The 15,469-nt window shown below is 50.0% G+C and overlaps 1 protein-coding gene across 1 annotated transcript in view; it reads right to left on the bottom strand.

Moving 5' to 3' along the window:
* SMC1A (structural maintenance of chromosomes 1A) overlaps window positions 1-15,469 on the bottom strand; it is a 34,316-nt gene that overhangs the window by 15,306 nt on the left and 3,541 nt on the right. The window contains exons 2-10 of the mRNA XM_055003349.1: window positions 14,453-14,641; window positions 13,652-13,764; window positions 12,953-13,156; window positions 8,852-9,090; window positions 6,408-6,666; window positions 4,208-4,348; window positions 1,751-1,833; window positions 1,022-1,229; window positions 118-303 (exon numbers count right to left, since the gene is read on the bottom strand). Coding sequence (XP_054859324.1) covers window positions 118-303; window positions 1,022-1,229; window positions 1,751-1,833; window positions 4,208-4,348; window positions 6,408-6,666; window positions 8,852-9,090; window positions 12,953-13,156; window positions 13,652-13,764; window positions 14,453-14,641 — 1,622 coding nt within the window. The remainder of the gene's footprint in view (window positions 1-117; window positions 304-1,021; window positions 1,230-1,750; window positions 1,834-4,207; window positions 4,349-6,407; window positions 6,667-8,851; window positions 9,091-12,952; window positions 13,157-13,651; window positions 13,765-14,452; window positions 14,642-15,469) is intronic.

Genomic DNA, 15,469 nt, shown 5'->3' with positions numbered 1-15,469 from the left:
GGTTGAGAAGCAACTGTGTGCCTGAGCCCTTGCCCCGACGGAGTCATCGTGGTTGAGCGGCGATTCCGCTCCGACTCCCCCAGTCCGAGCCAACGGCCCTGCCCCCGACGGTCTCACCTCCAGGTAGTCAAGCGGCAGAAAGGTCTCAGGCTCCCCCCGCTGCTCCTTGATGTACTGGATACAATCCCGGCCCGTCTTCTCTGAGTCGACGATAATGGCGTCCATGTTCTTGCCCAGCACCTTGGTGACGGCTATCTGGTATTTCTTCTGCGTAGGCTGGCAGAGGTCAATGAGGCGCCCATACTGCAAGAAGCAAGGGAGCAGATTGAGGCAAGAAGGGCCCTGGCAGCTCAGCCTCACCCTTGGCCTCATGCCCCCCCTGCCCCCCCCCAGTGACCAGCGGAAGGGTTGTCATTCATGGGGCACCGCATACATTGCTGCTTCCTAGAGCGCTGTCTCGGTACCACGCGCTGCCTTGGGCGGGGCAGTGCAGCCGCAGCCATGAGGCTTCCACACTAGAGAGACTTGCAAAGCGTCTCCAGGTTGCCTTCCATACACTGAGGCAGCTGCCTCCTCCATCGCGTCCAGGTCTCCCAGTGAGGCCTCATTCCTCAGGTGTACAGGCAGACCTTTGATGGGGGCAGGTGGTGCCAGAAGTGGTGCGCTGCTGCTGTGGACAAGTAACGTCACCTCCCACCTTGGTCAGAGGTTTCTAAAAGAGGCAGGGGAACTGGAGCAGCAGTGGGACCAACAGAGCAGGCTGCCGCGATGTCCCAACACAAAGTCTCAATGCGCAAGGCAACCCCAAGGCACTCTGTGGGCTGCCCCAGCTTGGTACACTCACAAAGCCACTCACATCGACGGTTGCTGCCTTCTATGGCCAGGCCTCACATGCTACTCATACGCAAGAAACTGAGATGTTGCAAACACACATTCTCCATGTTTCCTGAATGCTCTGCTTCCTGAGGCGCCTCCGCCACCCAACAGGAGGCATGGCTCCGTTTGTTATGGCCTCACGTACCACAGAGCCCGGGTAGAGGCGCTTGATGCTCTCCATGATCTCCGCCTTGCGCTGCTGCCTGCTGTTCTCCTGCCGGTCGATGCGTGCGTCGCCCAGCTGCTCCATCACCTGGTTCAGCTCCTTGTTGATCTCGTCGATCCGGCGCTTGGCCAGCTCCACCTCCTCCGTCAGCTCACCCTCCAGCTTCTTCTGCTCTTCCAAGGACTGCCTGGAGAAAGGGCATCAAGGACTCTATGACTGAGCACCACATTTCACGCACCGGAGGACCTGCTTCAGAGGGCTCCCAGAGCAGAGGTCTTCTACCTATGGGTCAGGGAGCATTCCCTGCTGGGCCACGAACTCTTACAGAAATGCCATTTTCTTTGCCTTTGGGGTGGTGGTGGTGAAAGTACTGCTGTTAGGATGGGTAGAGAGAGCTAGATCTCTCTGCACGCAGCAGGACAGAGAGGCAAAGTTGCTCAATGGTGAAAAGAATTCCTTTAACAGTACAGAACCTCCAGCTCCTCCTCTTCCCACTACATACTTCAGTCATGTAAGTGACATAACATAACTTCCTGTCACGAGCCACTAGATCTGGAGAGGTTGCAGACCAGGGTTCCACAGTTACCCTCCTAGGCACCCCAGATCTGAACCCAATTTCCATGGCTCTCCCCTACACTGCTGAGCACAACCCCCGACCCACCCTAAATGCAGTATCACGAGGACTGTGTGCCTCCGCCAGGCCCTTACTTGCTAGTAGCAATGTATTCCTCCAGCTTCTCAATCCGCTTCTGGTTTTCCTCGATCTCCCGCAGTTTCTGCTTTATCTTGGCCTACAGAGTAGAACAAATAACCGACTCCATCATTGTCAAGCGCAAGTCTTCGAGCTCCTTTCACGAGAGCCACACCTACACTGGGAGAACAGGACAGGGACGACAGGAGGCCACTTAGTCACTTGGTCTTCAGTTTGTGGGTTGCAGCCTTCCCTAAGGTGGAGCACATCAAAGGCACCCAAAGGTGTCTTTTGGATAAAGATGGAAAGCAACAGGGGAAGGACACACACAAAAAGGACCGACCTAGAGAACTAGGCACGTATCATAAGCCTCCACTTGGCCCAGTATGAAGGGAAGACGCTCTTCCTTAGGACCAAGAAAGGTTTCCAAGTTGGCTGAGCACAGTGGTAGGATACAAGCCACTGCAAAGGGATCATGAAAGCTATAGCTGCTGCATGATGTGCTTTCTCAAGGCCCGAGGTATGAAACGGGACACTACACTCTGGTAAGACCTAACCAGGCCAGAACAGACTGATCTCTCAGCAATTCCGCGAACAGCTTTCATGACGTTGACCTATTGGGGGGAGGGGCTCACTGCCAACTGGGATCCGGCTCTGTTCCAGTCTCAGGGTGGCTCTTACCTCTTACCAGCCCCCTAATAATGTTCCAAATTCTATAGAATATATGAGCTAATGTGCGGCAGCTATTAGGGTTCCCGGCTTGTGCATCTCTTAGAAGCTTTTCTCGTGTGACCTATCAGGCAGTGCAAAAGCTGGGATGGAGGTAAAGGCAGCGGCTGTGGCTGACCTGGAGGCAGGAAGGGGACAAAGAGGCTCCCCTTCCTCCTCTTCAAAGGGTGCAGTACAAGCGGGAGGGGACGGAGGGCACAAGGAGACATGAGGGGACCTGGAATATGCCATGATGCTTCAGGAATGCCAGAAAAATTGTAAAGTCAGCTACCAAACCCGGCTGATTCAGAATGGCTTTAATTTCATAAAGTAAGTTTCTAGCTCTCATGGCTACAAGATCCAACCGGTGCTCAGAAGCCAAAGCAGCAGCTGAGTAAGATTCCCAGCATTTAGGAGCAGGAATTCAGCACCCTGAACAGCTCCTTATAACTTGAAACGAATTATGCAAATCTACTGTATCATTTTCCCCACCCTTCCTCCAAGGGGGAAGGTGGAGTGTGTGATTCTTCCTTCTCCCTTTCATCCTCACAATACCCCTTCGAGGTAGGTGAGGTTGAGAGTGACTGACTGGCCAAAGTCATGCAGCAAGCTTCATGAGAGAATGGGAATTTGAACCCAGGTCTGCCCAGTCACTGGCCGATATTTTAACCGTTACACATACTGGCTCTTTCAACCTGCATAATTACATGGATGACAGAACTCAGCTGGGAGGAGAACTGTGGCAGTTTGAAAATTATTGAAGAAAAACAAAAGAAGAGAGAAGTGACTATACCGGGGGGAGGAGAGTTAAAGAAGAATTACTAAGCAATTATTCTATTTGATTATTCTATACAGTATTAAGTAATAGTTATTATGTGATATATAAGAATAGAAATTAATTAATTAATTATGTTGCTGGCAGATAGGGGTGTAATTGAGAATTAATAGAATTAAAATTCATGAATACAAGAAGGGGGGGAATGAGAAGTAGCATATAGAATATAGGTTAAATTGATTGACTTATGCTGAAGGGATTTTTGGTTATAGCGATATTTAGAAATGTGTAGAATATGAGTCAAATTGATTGACTTTATGTTATAAAGATAAGAGATATAAGAGGAAGTAAAGAGTAACATATAGAGTATAAGTTAAATTGGTTGACTTATAAATGTATTCATCACTTATGAGTACTCAAGTTATGTATAGGGAGGGATAAATTGTTTGTCCCATATTGATGACATTAGAATGAATAAGTTAGAGTACAGGATATTGAGAATATTACCAGTATTATTACTATTGAATAATATGCCAGGAATGTATTAGTTAGTTGATAAGTGAAGGGAAACTGACTTAGTACTGTGTTATAATAGACTAGCTTAGAAGAGTGTGAAAGTATGTTTAATTGACAAAATAAGTTGAAATGAGTAGGGGAAGAATAGACAAAGGGTTGGAAAACTGTTGGAAGTCAACAAACGGGGGGGGGGGGAGGGAGGGGGTTAGAACTGGAATATTAAAGTAATTTGATTGTTATAAATGACGAAATATTTCTAATTCCAATAAAAACAATTTATTATAAAAAAAAGATGACAGAACTCAGCTTTTCCCAAAGCAGCATCTGATGCAGAATGTCAATTGCTTTAAAACAGTAGGATTACCCTCTTCTGCATGGGAAATGCAAGCTAAACAGTAGAGGTGCGAAATAAATGCGGACGGCCTGCCACAAACACAAGAAGCAATCGACTAAGACGGCCGAGGAAAACACTCGCCTCAGTTTCCACTTTCTTTCTCTCCTCCAGATCCAGCCGGTCCTGATCCGCCTTCTGGTCACGATTGAACTTCTCCAGCTCCTGGGCCAGGGTGGCTGCTCTCTTGCTGGCCTCCTCCTTCAGCCGGTGGTATTTCTTCACCTGTTTGGGGAGAGAGGAGAGAATGGACCTGTGGCATCACCTCTCCGTAGAGCTGCCAGCCACCACAGGTGTGGTACCACATTTTTGGAAAATCTGTCAGTGATGTCCCACCTCTTTACAAACCACCAGAAACTTTGTGGTAAAACCACAGCGTTTCTGGAAATTCCTAGAGAGGACTGACATCACTTCCTGGTTTTCCCCTTGATGTCATGCCATCCCCCACCCCTGCCCACAGCCATTCAGGGTTTCATACCCATGCAGAGAAGCCCCTACCTGGGAGACAGGAAACCCTTCAGGGGAACAAGAGAGGCAACATTTAAAGAGGAGTGGGCGGTTGTGAACAGGATGCAATTCAAGATAGATAAATGCAGAGTATTACATCTGGGCCACAAAAATGTGAAGCACAAACACTGGATGGGGGATACACTTCTGGGTAGTAGTGTATGCGAAAGAGATCTTGGGGTAAAAGTGGACTGTAAACTAAATATGAGCAGTCAGCGTGATGCTGTGGCAAAAAAGGCAAACTCAGTCTTGAATTGTATCAAAGGGGCCATAGCATCGAAATCGCAGGAGGTCATAGCCCCTCTCTATACTGCCTTGGTCAGGCCACACCTGCAGTACTGTGTGAAGTTCTGGAGGCCTCACTTCAAAAAGGATGTGGACAAAATTGAGGGGGTGCAGAAGAGAGCAACGAGGATGATCAGGGGTCTGGAGACTGAGCCCTACGAGGAAAGGCTGAGGGCCTTGGGAATGTTTAGTTTGGAGAAGAGGAGGTTGAGGGGGGGCATGATTGCTCTCTTTAAATATTTGGAAGGCTGTCATTTGGAGGAGGACAAGGAGCTGTTCCAGTGGGCAGCAGAGGATAGGACCCGAAGCAATGGGCTTAAATTACATGCAGAAAGGTACCGACTGAATATTAGGAAAACCTTTTTCATGGTCAGAGTAGTTCAAAGGTGGAATCAGCTGTCTAGGGAGGTGGTGAGTTCCCCTTCACTGGCAGTTTTCAAGAAGATGGATGAATATTTGTCAGAGATGCTTTAGACTCAACCTGCACTGGGCAGGGGGTTGGACTAGAAGGTCTGTGTGGCCCCTTCCAACTCTGTGATTCTGAGTAAGTCAACGTGGGCCCTGACCTGGATAGCTCAGTTGAGCCTGATCTCATCAGATCTCAGAAGCTAAGCAGGGGTCAGCCTTGGTTAGTAATTGGATGGGAGTCCTCCAGCAAAGACCAGGGCTGCAGAGGCAAGCAATGGCAAACCACCTCTGTTAGTCTCTTGCCATGAAAACCCCACCAGGGGTCGCCATAAGTCAACTCTGACTTGAGGGCACTCTCCACAAGTCAAAGTGGACACTGGGGAGTACAAGTTGCTGAATGTGCTCTTTATTAAGCTACTTGAGCATTAGCATCAGCAGTGCCCAAAGTGCTCTCACGCTGCCAACCTGACAGCACGCACCCCCTATCCGGGCCAGCCTCATTCACTCTATTGTGCCGCTGCTGGGGGAGGGTGGGGCTGCTGGGACAACTCAGGCAGAGGTGAGTGGATTTCCCAAAGCCAAGAGAAAGTGCTTTATGCTCGTCTTTCCTTCCCACACTCTGCATTCAACCACCAACCCAAACTTCAAAGTCACCCTCCCATTGCAGGCATGGGCACCAGCAGCTAAGAAACGACACACTGTAGGGGCAGGGCGACTTCTGGTGCGCTGCTGACTTAAGCAATTACTCTACACCCATGTTCTCTGACCATCTCATGAACTTCTCTGCTCAGGAGCTTATGGGAAAACTCCCCTCCGCTCCGGAGACTTGGGAAGGGGCCACAGTTCAGGTGCTTGTAGGTTCAAAATCACAGGCTCAGTTGCTGGAAACTCCATTTAAACAGCTTTCCGGTATAAACACTTGGAAAGCCGATTACCCACGACCACGGAAAGGAATGGCTGTTCCTACTACTGGTCTGGGCAGATTAGCTGTCTATCTCTATCTTTGTCAACTCTTTATATCCTTTCTCTGCTGGATCTAGCTAGTGCCAGAGACGACAGAAGCTCAGGCTAGCACAGGGTGTACCTGGTTCTCCTCCAGCGTGAGGTCCCGGCCCTGGCTCTGGCTCTCCTCTTCCATGCGCTCCTCAAACTCCTGCCGCGCCTTCTCCACAGACAGCATCTCCTTCTCCAGCTCGTCCATGTCCCCCTTGCGCTTCTTGTACTGCTTCTGAGCATTTTGCAGGGACTTCTTGGCGGCCTCCAACTTCTTGATCTTGTGAGACGTGTTCTCCTTGGCCTTGATGTACTGGGGGCGCTTCTGGTTCAGCTCCGAATCCTTTTCTCTGCCAAAACACCGCGGCACTTCCATTTATTCTGCAGTTGACCCCTACAAGCAACCCAAGTCACCTTTTCCCCTAATGGTAAAGAGTCCAGTAGCACCTTTAAGACTAACCAACTTTATTGTAGCATAAGCTTTTGAGAACCACAGCTCTCTTCCTCAGATGCAACCTAACAGTTGCATCTGAGGAAGAGAGCTGTGGTTCTCGAAAGCTTATGCTACAATAAAGTTGCATCTGAGGAAGAGAGCTGTGGCTCTCGGAAGCTTGCTACAATAAAGTTGCATCTGAGGAAGAGAGCTGTGGCTCTCGAAAGCTTATGCTACAATAAAGTTGCATCTGAGGAAGAGAGCTGTGGCTCTCGAAAGCTTATGCTACAATAAAGTTACATCTGACGAAGAGAGCTGTGGTTCTCGAAAGCTTATGCTACAATAAAGTTGCATCTGACGAAGAGAGCTGTGGCTCTCGAAAGCTTATGCTACAATAAAGTTGCATCTGACGAAGAGAGCTGTGGCTCTCGAAAGCTTATGCTACAATAAAGTTGCATCTGACGAAGAGAGCTGTGGCTCTCGAAAGCTTATGCTACAATAAAGTTGCATCTGACGAAGAGAGCTGTGGTTCTCGAAAGCTTATGCTACAATAAAGTTACATCTGAGGAAGACAGCTGTGGCTGTCGAAAGCTTATGCTACAATAAAGTTGCATCTGACAAAGAGAGCTGTGGCTCTCAAAAGCTTATGCTACAATAAAGTTGCATCTGACGAAGAGAGCTGTGGCTCTTGAAAGCTCATGCTACAATTAAGTTGGTTAGTCTTAAAGGTGCGACTGGACTCTTTACTATTTTGCAACTACAGACTAACGCGGCTAACTCCTCTGGATCTTTTCCCTAATGGACCAACATTAATGAAAATGAGGTCTCTGATTCTTCAGGCCACTCAGGAGATCGGCTGGCTTCATTGTCACCCATGGATCATCTAGCAAACTGGTCTTCAACGTGACTTTCAAACCGTCTCCTAGCTGTATGTCAGCCACTCCCCACAAAGGAACTTAAAAGCCACGGAACCCTTGTGCACTGCTGACGGTTCCAAGGGGAACATTCTAGGCCATGTAAACACTGTTCACATGGGGTTGTATAATGCACCTGTTGGGGCACATTTTCACTTCACGTGCCCCAATTAAAATACTATGGAACCCATCCAGCTTGTAGAGGAAGACAAACAGTGGTGGGGAAATGATTTTTGTTCTCCTTTCCATTTTGGGGACGTTTGCCCACCACTGCTGATCTTTTCATCCAGGAATACCGTCCACTTCTTCTGAAAACCAGTTTGAAATCGCTCATCTGTAGAAGCACTGTGGCACTTCACCAGATGCGCTACACAGCGCCATTTACTTCTAATCCTAGATGCATCCCTGCTTAACAAACTCATTACAGGATGGGATGGGACGAGTTCAGACTTCTTTTCCGGTTTAAAACCTGACTTTAGAATGCGACCACCCAGACTTCCTTCTAGAGCGAGTCCCTCCCTTCCCCCCACAGTTAAAGTTCTACAAACGGACACGCAACAAGCCAGCAGCCAATTCCTCAAGATTTCTCATGATGTTCACCAGGAACGAGCCTTAGAGGTGCCTATGGGGGCAGGATTTCTTGCTCTGGGCGGGGACTTCACCAGCAGCAGAACTCACCGTGGAAGCCCTCCCCTGCAGCCCACAGTAGTCTACCAAGCACCCTGTTGCCACCTGAACTTTCACTGTCAACATGAATTCCTTAGGAATCTGGCAGCACCTTAAAGGCTAAGAAATCTTTACTCAAGTTGAAATTTGCACGGATCAGAGGATGCGCACTCCAGTCAAGGGATGCTTCAGCTAGAATAAAAACCTGCCAGTCCTTCAGGTGCTGCAAGACAGGTGCTGTTTGCTTGCTGTTGCCACAACAGGCTTGGATGGCCCCCCCCCTTGGAATAAAATCAGTCAGTCTCTCTGTCTGCAGTACAAGGGCAACGCACTGAACAGTCTTTACAGAGCAACGCAGCATCGGCATGCTCTTCCAAGCCTTTGTTCAAAACTGGACTGCTTTGAGCCCACAGGTAGATGACAGATCAACGGATCCCTCAGTAGATTTAAAAAGAGATCCTACAACACTGACTCTCCCTCCCCAGCTACAGCACTAGGCAGGGATCGATCTAGCCCTCTTACTTGATCTCCTTCTCGATCTGCTGCTGCTCCCGCATGACTTTGCCCAGCTCCTTCTTCCTGTCCTTGAGCTCGTCCTCCACCTTGTCCATCCGCTTCTTGTCCTTGTCGATCTCCTTGTTCTTGGAGCCCAGCTCCTTGTTCAGCTTCTCAATTTCGGCCTCGTTGTGGTACAGCTTGAAGAGCTGCAGCTGGACCTGGGCCCGCACCACCTCGTCCTTCAGGCGCTGGTACCGATCCGCCTGCCCCACAAACAAGGAGAACGCCCAGCGTCAGCCATGCAGTTGCATAGCCCCAAACCCCAAAAGAACCTCCACCCTTAAAAGCTAGCCCAGAACCTTGCAGCAAACTCACATCCGATGAGAGAGCCTGCGGTGGTTATATGAGCTGATTTACAGTCTTTTGACCGATGTCAAAGGTGAATCAGACAAATTTTTAAAAACATAAACAGCAGGTGATGGGCATTTATTTTTTCTTCACCTCTTCTCACATGCAGGAAGGAATACTACTTCTACAATGAAGATTTCCACGGTACGAGCTTTCAGAAGGGAGCTTTGGCTCTCATAAGCTCATATCTTGGAAATCTAGTTGGTCTTTAGGGTGCTATTGAATATGGAGACAGTCCCTGAAGTCTCCTGGCCCAAGCGGTTTCAGCTTTAAAGGTAAGAGCCAGCACTCGGAATTTTCCCTAGAAAAAACGAGCAGCCACCACACATCTTTCAACACTGGTGTGATTTATTAGAAAGAACATGGCAAAGCAAGTGAAATGTTTTGAACGCTCAAAAATGTCTGGCAGCCCCCAGTCTTAATACATGGTATCTGAAAGTATGGGACCAATTAATCACAGAGAAATTAACTGAAAGAACACAGTTATTAGTGAATCCCTCCAAATCAACAGATTTTTATGAAAAGTGGTATCCTTCTTTGGATTTCCTTTCTAAGGAAAATTCATTACTTACAAAACTACCAAATTATATGATTATTGATCCAGAAATTTGAATTTGAAACTTATAATATAGTAAGTGAGTTGTAATAGTTGTATAAATCTTAAACACTTAAATCTTGGAAATATAATAACATATGTGATACTTTAATAGGGTAAATATTTAGTTGTATAACTTTTGTTATGGTAATATTGTATTATATAAATTGTTATTTTTCTGTATATTTTAAAATAAAAATAAAAATTTTAAAAAATGTATGGCAGCTGGTCACGACCACGTTTTAACTCGATGTACCCAGGAGCGGCATCAGGGTTTCTGGCGCCTGCAGCTGCCCCTACATGCATGCGCACACAGTGTGTGTGCGCACCCTCCCGGACTGCGTGATGACATCACCACGTGATGTCATCATGCAGCAAAGCCGGGTCCATTGGCCAGCAGGTGGCTCGGACAGCGCGCGGAGGCTGCCCACGCTCCGCACGCCGCCCCAGATGCCTGCCGTGCCTGGCCCACGGCTGCTGCGCCCGGCCAGGGGTGTGTGGTGGCAGCAGCTGCAGGCCAGGCATGCCAGCTCCATGACGCGCGCCTCCGCCCCCCCCCCCTGGCACCCCCTCCAGCGTCCCAGCACCCGCCTCAATGGTGGCGCCGGCCCTGGATGTACCTTAATTTATGAATTCTAGCTCTGTTTTATAATTGTGCATGACAAAACTGAGGCTATCGTACTTTGGTCACATCATGAGAAGACAAGATTCTCTGGAATAGTCAATAATGCTAGGAAATGGGGAAGGCAGTAGGAAAAGAGGAAGACCTAAAAGGAGACGGCTGGACTCAATAAACGAGGCCATAGAATAACATCCCATAGATGTTAATCATGGTCAGACAACAGCCAAAAGAAGCAAAGAAATAAAAGCAAAAAAGGAGAAAAGGGTGAAGAAGTTAAGCCCATAATGAAATCGGGAGTGCTGGGAGGTATTAAAATAGTTCTTAATTCAGGACAAGACAAAAACATCTTTAAAAACAGGAAAGATACAAAGCCAGCAAGTCTTGAGACAGAGAACAAGGAAGTAGGGCAAGCACAAATGCCAGATTTTACAGAAGTCCAAAAGCTGTGCTGTTGTAGCCATATTAAAAAGCAAAGAGGGAGACGGAGAGACGGAAGGCCAGAGGAAGAAGTAGTTTAAATGCAGTCTATAATAAGGTAGCCTTGTTCAGCTGAGGCAGAAGGAAGGTCAGAGGAAGAAGAAATTTAAATGCAGTATAATAAGGAACTGAGGCATAAGAAGAGGACAGATGTGAACATATTTGTGAGGAGAAAATCTTCCAAGCTGAACACAGAAGAGAGCAGAAGGACAGAATTCCCACCCAGGCTGATCGCTTCCCCAAGATATTCCACAGCGGGAGGTGAGGGGGGGGGGAATGTTGCTAAAGGTACCCGAGATGTAGACGAGTTCCCCAGTCACAGTTGCAAGCCAGGAGAGAGGCAGCCCCCACCCACTAAAGCACTCCCAAGTACCATGGAAAAGGCCACCTCCGGACCGCGGTGGAGGAGAGAAAGATAAGGTCCAGGGAGGGAATGCTGAGAAGCCCAGGACAGTCATTCCTCAGCCACCCTCTAGAGGCCCCGTGCAAAAGACCAGAGAGGCACACCACTGCAATCTTTATGGCCGCTTCTGCTCTAAAACCAAATTGGTTTTCCTTTTTAACTCATTAACTGTACAATCCTAAGGGGGGGGGGGAAGCACTTAAGGCGGCAGACTAGCCCTAATGCCAACATATCTCCCATTTAAAGGTAAAGGTAGTCTCCTGTGCAAGCACCGAGTCATTAATGACCCATGGAGGGATGTCGCATCACAACGTTTTCTTGGCAGACTTTTTTACGGGGTGGTTTGCCATGGCCTTCCCCAGTCCTCTACCCTTTACCCCCAGGAAACTGGGTACTCTTTTTGCCGACCTCAGAAGGATGGGAGGCTGAGTCAACCTTGAGCCCGGCTTCCACCAGGATCGAACTCAGGTCATGAGCAGAGCTTGGGCTGCAGTACTGCCGCTTACCACTCTGCGCTACGGGGCTCTAGGAGAGAGGCAGCCCCCACCCAGTAAAGCACTCCCAAGTACCATGGAAAAGGCTACCTCTGGACTTCCATTTACATCAACAGAAGTTGGAATTACACTGGTGCAGTGCCCCACCAGTCACCCCACCATGGATGACCCCACACTTAGGTTCCCTCCCCCACAGATGCCATGCCAGACAGGAGAAGTTGGCAACCTGAGCCCCGAGATCCCTTCATGGATTGCAGCTGAATGAGGTCTGGGATGTTCCACAACTGTCCCTCTGTCTGTTTGTGAGTGGACGGGGCTAGCTTCACACCCCGCCCTGGTTCACCCCCGATCTGCGGCTTCCCCTTAGGGCTGCCCTTCACCCGTCCAAGAGGGCAGGCTCTGACTCAGGGATGCCCATGCTAGGGTGGCTGCAGTTGGTCCCCTGCTGCAAAACAGAGCGGGGGGCAGGGGCACCTTGAGGATGACCCCACTTAGGTCCCCTCCCCCACATCATGCGCTGGTTCTTTTGGGGCCCTTGCATAGAGAACGGGTGGGCGGCTGGCCCAAGGCAGTGCACGGGCACCGGGGGCGGGGGGGGATCTGCTGGGACCCGCAGCACTGCTGGCGTCACATTAGTGCGGGGGGGGGGGGGAGAGCCAAGGTGGCTGCACGAGCTCTGCTGCCATGGGTTAAATGGAAAGGGAGTTGTGGGGCGGCATCCTGGCCACAATGGAGGATCTGTGGGGTGACCCTTTGGCTAGACTGTCCAGTCCCCTCTTTGGCCAGGGCTTTTGTGTACCACTACCTTCTCCCATGGGAGGACAGAACCACGAGCCCCAGCCATGCTATCCCAGGGCCCTTCCCTCTGAGCCCTGGCAATCTGTGCGCTATTCTTTGGCTGGCGCCACCATGTGGCTGGCGATGGCATCTGGGCTGCAGTGGGGTGGCTAACGCATGCTGGCGTGGCTCTTAGGAACCAGTGACACAGTCCTTTGCTCCGATCCAGTGAAAAGACACAGCTGATTGTATACGTGTTCTTCTGATTTTAAACGTGTTATACTGAGATTCTCCCCCACTGCTCCACAGAATCCCGGCCGCCTTGCCCCTCCCCCTCCTCTCCGCTCACCTCTTCTTTCTCCTGCTTGGCTTCCTTGCGCTCAGCCGCAATGTTCTTCTTGCGATGGTAATTGAACTGGGTGTCCTCCTCTGCTTTGACCATCTCCTTCTTCCGCTTGTCATACTCCTGGGCCAGCTCCCCTGAGCGGCTGATCTCCTCAAAGAGTGCTGTGCGTTCCTTGGGGTTCTTCATTGCAATTGACTCTACTGCGCCCTGGGGGCAAAAGCAACCGCATCAGAGCAAACCATCACATCCCAGGCCTTCCCTTCTTCAGATGGGGATTGAACCACAGACGGCTGTTCACCAGGACAGATGCCACCAGCAGGGAGTAGGAGACCGTGGCATGTGCAGGCAGGAGGGAGAGGGGCTGGCCAGGCCACAGTCAAAACCTGCACACCTTGGCTAGTGGCACGCTGCCAAACACTGCTGGTCATCAATGGATCCAACGAGCCTATCCAGGCAAAAATCACTCTCACCCACCCGCTCCGTCCCCCTTGCAGGATTAGATTAGCCGCCACAGAATACCTGGGAAATCTTGTCTTCATGCGCAGACAGAACATCTGCTCTAGCACCCCAAACCCCAGGCCTGAGCACCTTTCAGACCCACCTGCAGGGGCTGCCCTTTGGTACGGGGAAAGGAAAACCGAAGCGCGCTGCGTGATGCTCGATGCTGCTCTCCTGCATCTCCGCGCCTAAGAACAAGCTTACCTGGAAGACCAGGAAGTTGCGTGCTTTGATCAGAATGCCCAGCTTCTCCAGCTCCTCGCTATACTCGCTCAGCTGCACCACTTTGTTGTTTATTTTGTACTCGGAAGAGCTTCCTGAAAGACACACAAGTCCCCTTTGCTCACCCACTATCAAGATCCCAAACCTGGCAAGATCCAGAAGGGCTGCAATCCTTCCCCCAAATCTTACGCAGAAGAGCTGTCAGTGGCAATTATTTGCAAACAAAATATCACTCCTGCAGAAAACACAGCCAAACGGGTCCAGCTGATGTTCGGAGCGGCAGAGGGGCAGAGATGGAGCCAGATCAAGGAGGAGTTCAGCTGGGGAATAAACCTGGCTGAACATTTTGGGATTTGCTTCAAAGCCAGCATGCAGGGAATGGGGCTCCACTCCCTCTAAGAAACTTTAATAATAGTGATAATATTTGATTTATATACCACCCTTCAGGACAACTTAATGCTACATTCAGAGCGGTTTACAAAGTGTGTTATTATCCTCATGACAATCACCCTGTGAGGTGGGTGGGGCTGAGAGCGCTCTGAGAGAGCTGAGACTGACCCAAGGTCCCCCAGCTGGCTTCAAGCGGAGGAGTGGGGAATCAAACCCGGCTCTCCAAATTAGAGTCCTGCCGCTCTTAAACACTACACCAAACTGGCTCTTTCCTGAGATAAAGAATCCTCCTTGCAACACACAATGCCAGAGACCCCTCTGTGAACCCGACTCACATGGAACAGTGCCCCCGCATTGTTTCCCACCCCCCATCACCCAGCCCCAAAGACTCACCCACGATGACTCGTGCAAAAGTGCGATCTTCAGCGCCATCTTCAGAGTAGACCATGCTGACAAACGCCCGGTTGGCAGCCGGCTTCCCTACTGGGGCTCCGTGGATCAAGTCCCGCAGAGTCTTGACCCTCAGGTTGCTGGTCTTCTCGCCAAGCACAAAGCTGATGGCATCCATGAGGTTCGACTTGCCTGAGGAGAGCAGCAAGGAATGCATCGTTTATTTCCCCTCACGCCTTCCTTCTCATACAAAGACGGGAGACTGCAGACATGCAACCTCTCTCTTCCTGGGCACCTGTCACGGGGCCTTGCCCAAGACCTCTTTTTCTTGTCAGGGCTCAGCCCTGGAATGTATGAAAAGACGGCTTCCGATCAAGTGAAAAATACACCCCTGCACAGGTTGCTTCGCCAGATCTGTGGGCAAGAGGCAGAGCACGGGTGCGCCCAGAGAAGTAAATCTGGCATCTCTTCAGTAGAGGCTCCCGACCCAACGAATACTCGGCCATACTCTGGTGAGAGCAATTATACGCACACAGTTGAGCACCTTCTTCTCTTCCATCTCAGACAGATACCATCTGATAGAACCTTATTTACCATCCACTGCCACAGCGGGTGGCCTGCCCATCCCCAAGCGCACATGCAGGGCTGGATCCAGCAATCCATCAAGTCAAAGGCAGATCTTCCCACATTCACCTCCCCCACAGCAGTCCCAACCTTCAGAAGATTTATTCCCAGTACTGCTTGGGACCCACAGAGGTCCACAAGCTGCAGTGGGGAAGGATGGAATTGCCCCCTTCCATCAGCGGAGTAAGAAAAGTAAGATTTGGCACTCTTCTCTCCCCCCACAACAGCCTCCAGACCAACACAAGTATTCTTCCCACAAGCCTGCAGTTGGAAAGGACTGTTGGAGGAAGGGGAACATGCAAAAGATCTGCACTTCTTGTGTCCGTGGACCCCTGGATCCACCCCACTGCCTCTCCAAGTCATGGTCCCTTCACCTTCCCTCAGACTACCACTTTT

The sequence above is a fragment of the Eublepharis macularius genome, chromosome 19 (assembly GCF_028583425.1).
Source record: "Eublepharis macularius isolate TG4126 chromosome 19, MPM_Emac_v1.0, whole genome shotgun sequence".
Lineage (NCBI taxonomy): Eukaryota > Metazoa > Chordata > Lepidosauria > Squamata > Eublepharidae > Eublepharis > Eublepharis macularius.
This window is presented reverse-complemented; position numbering and strand designations above follow the sequence as displayed.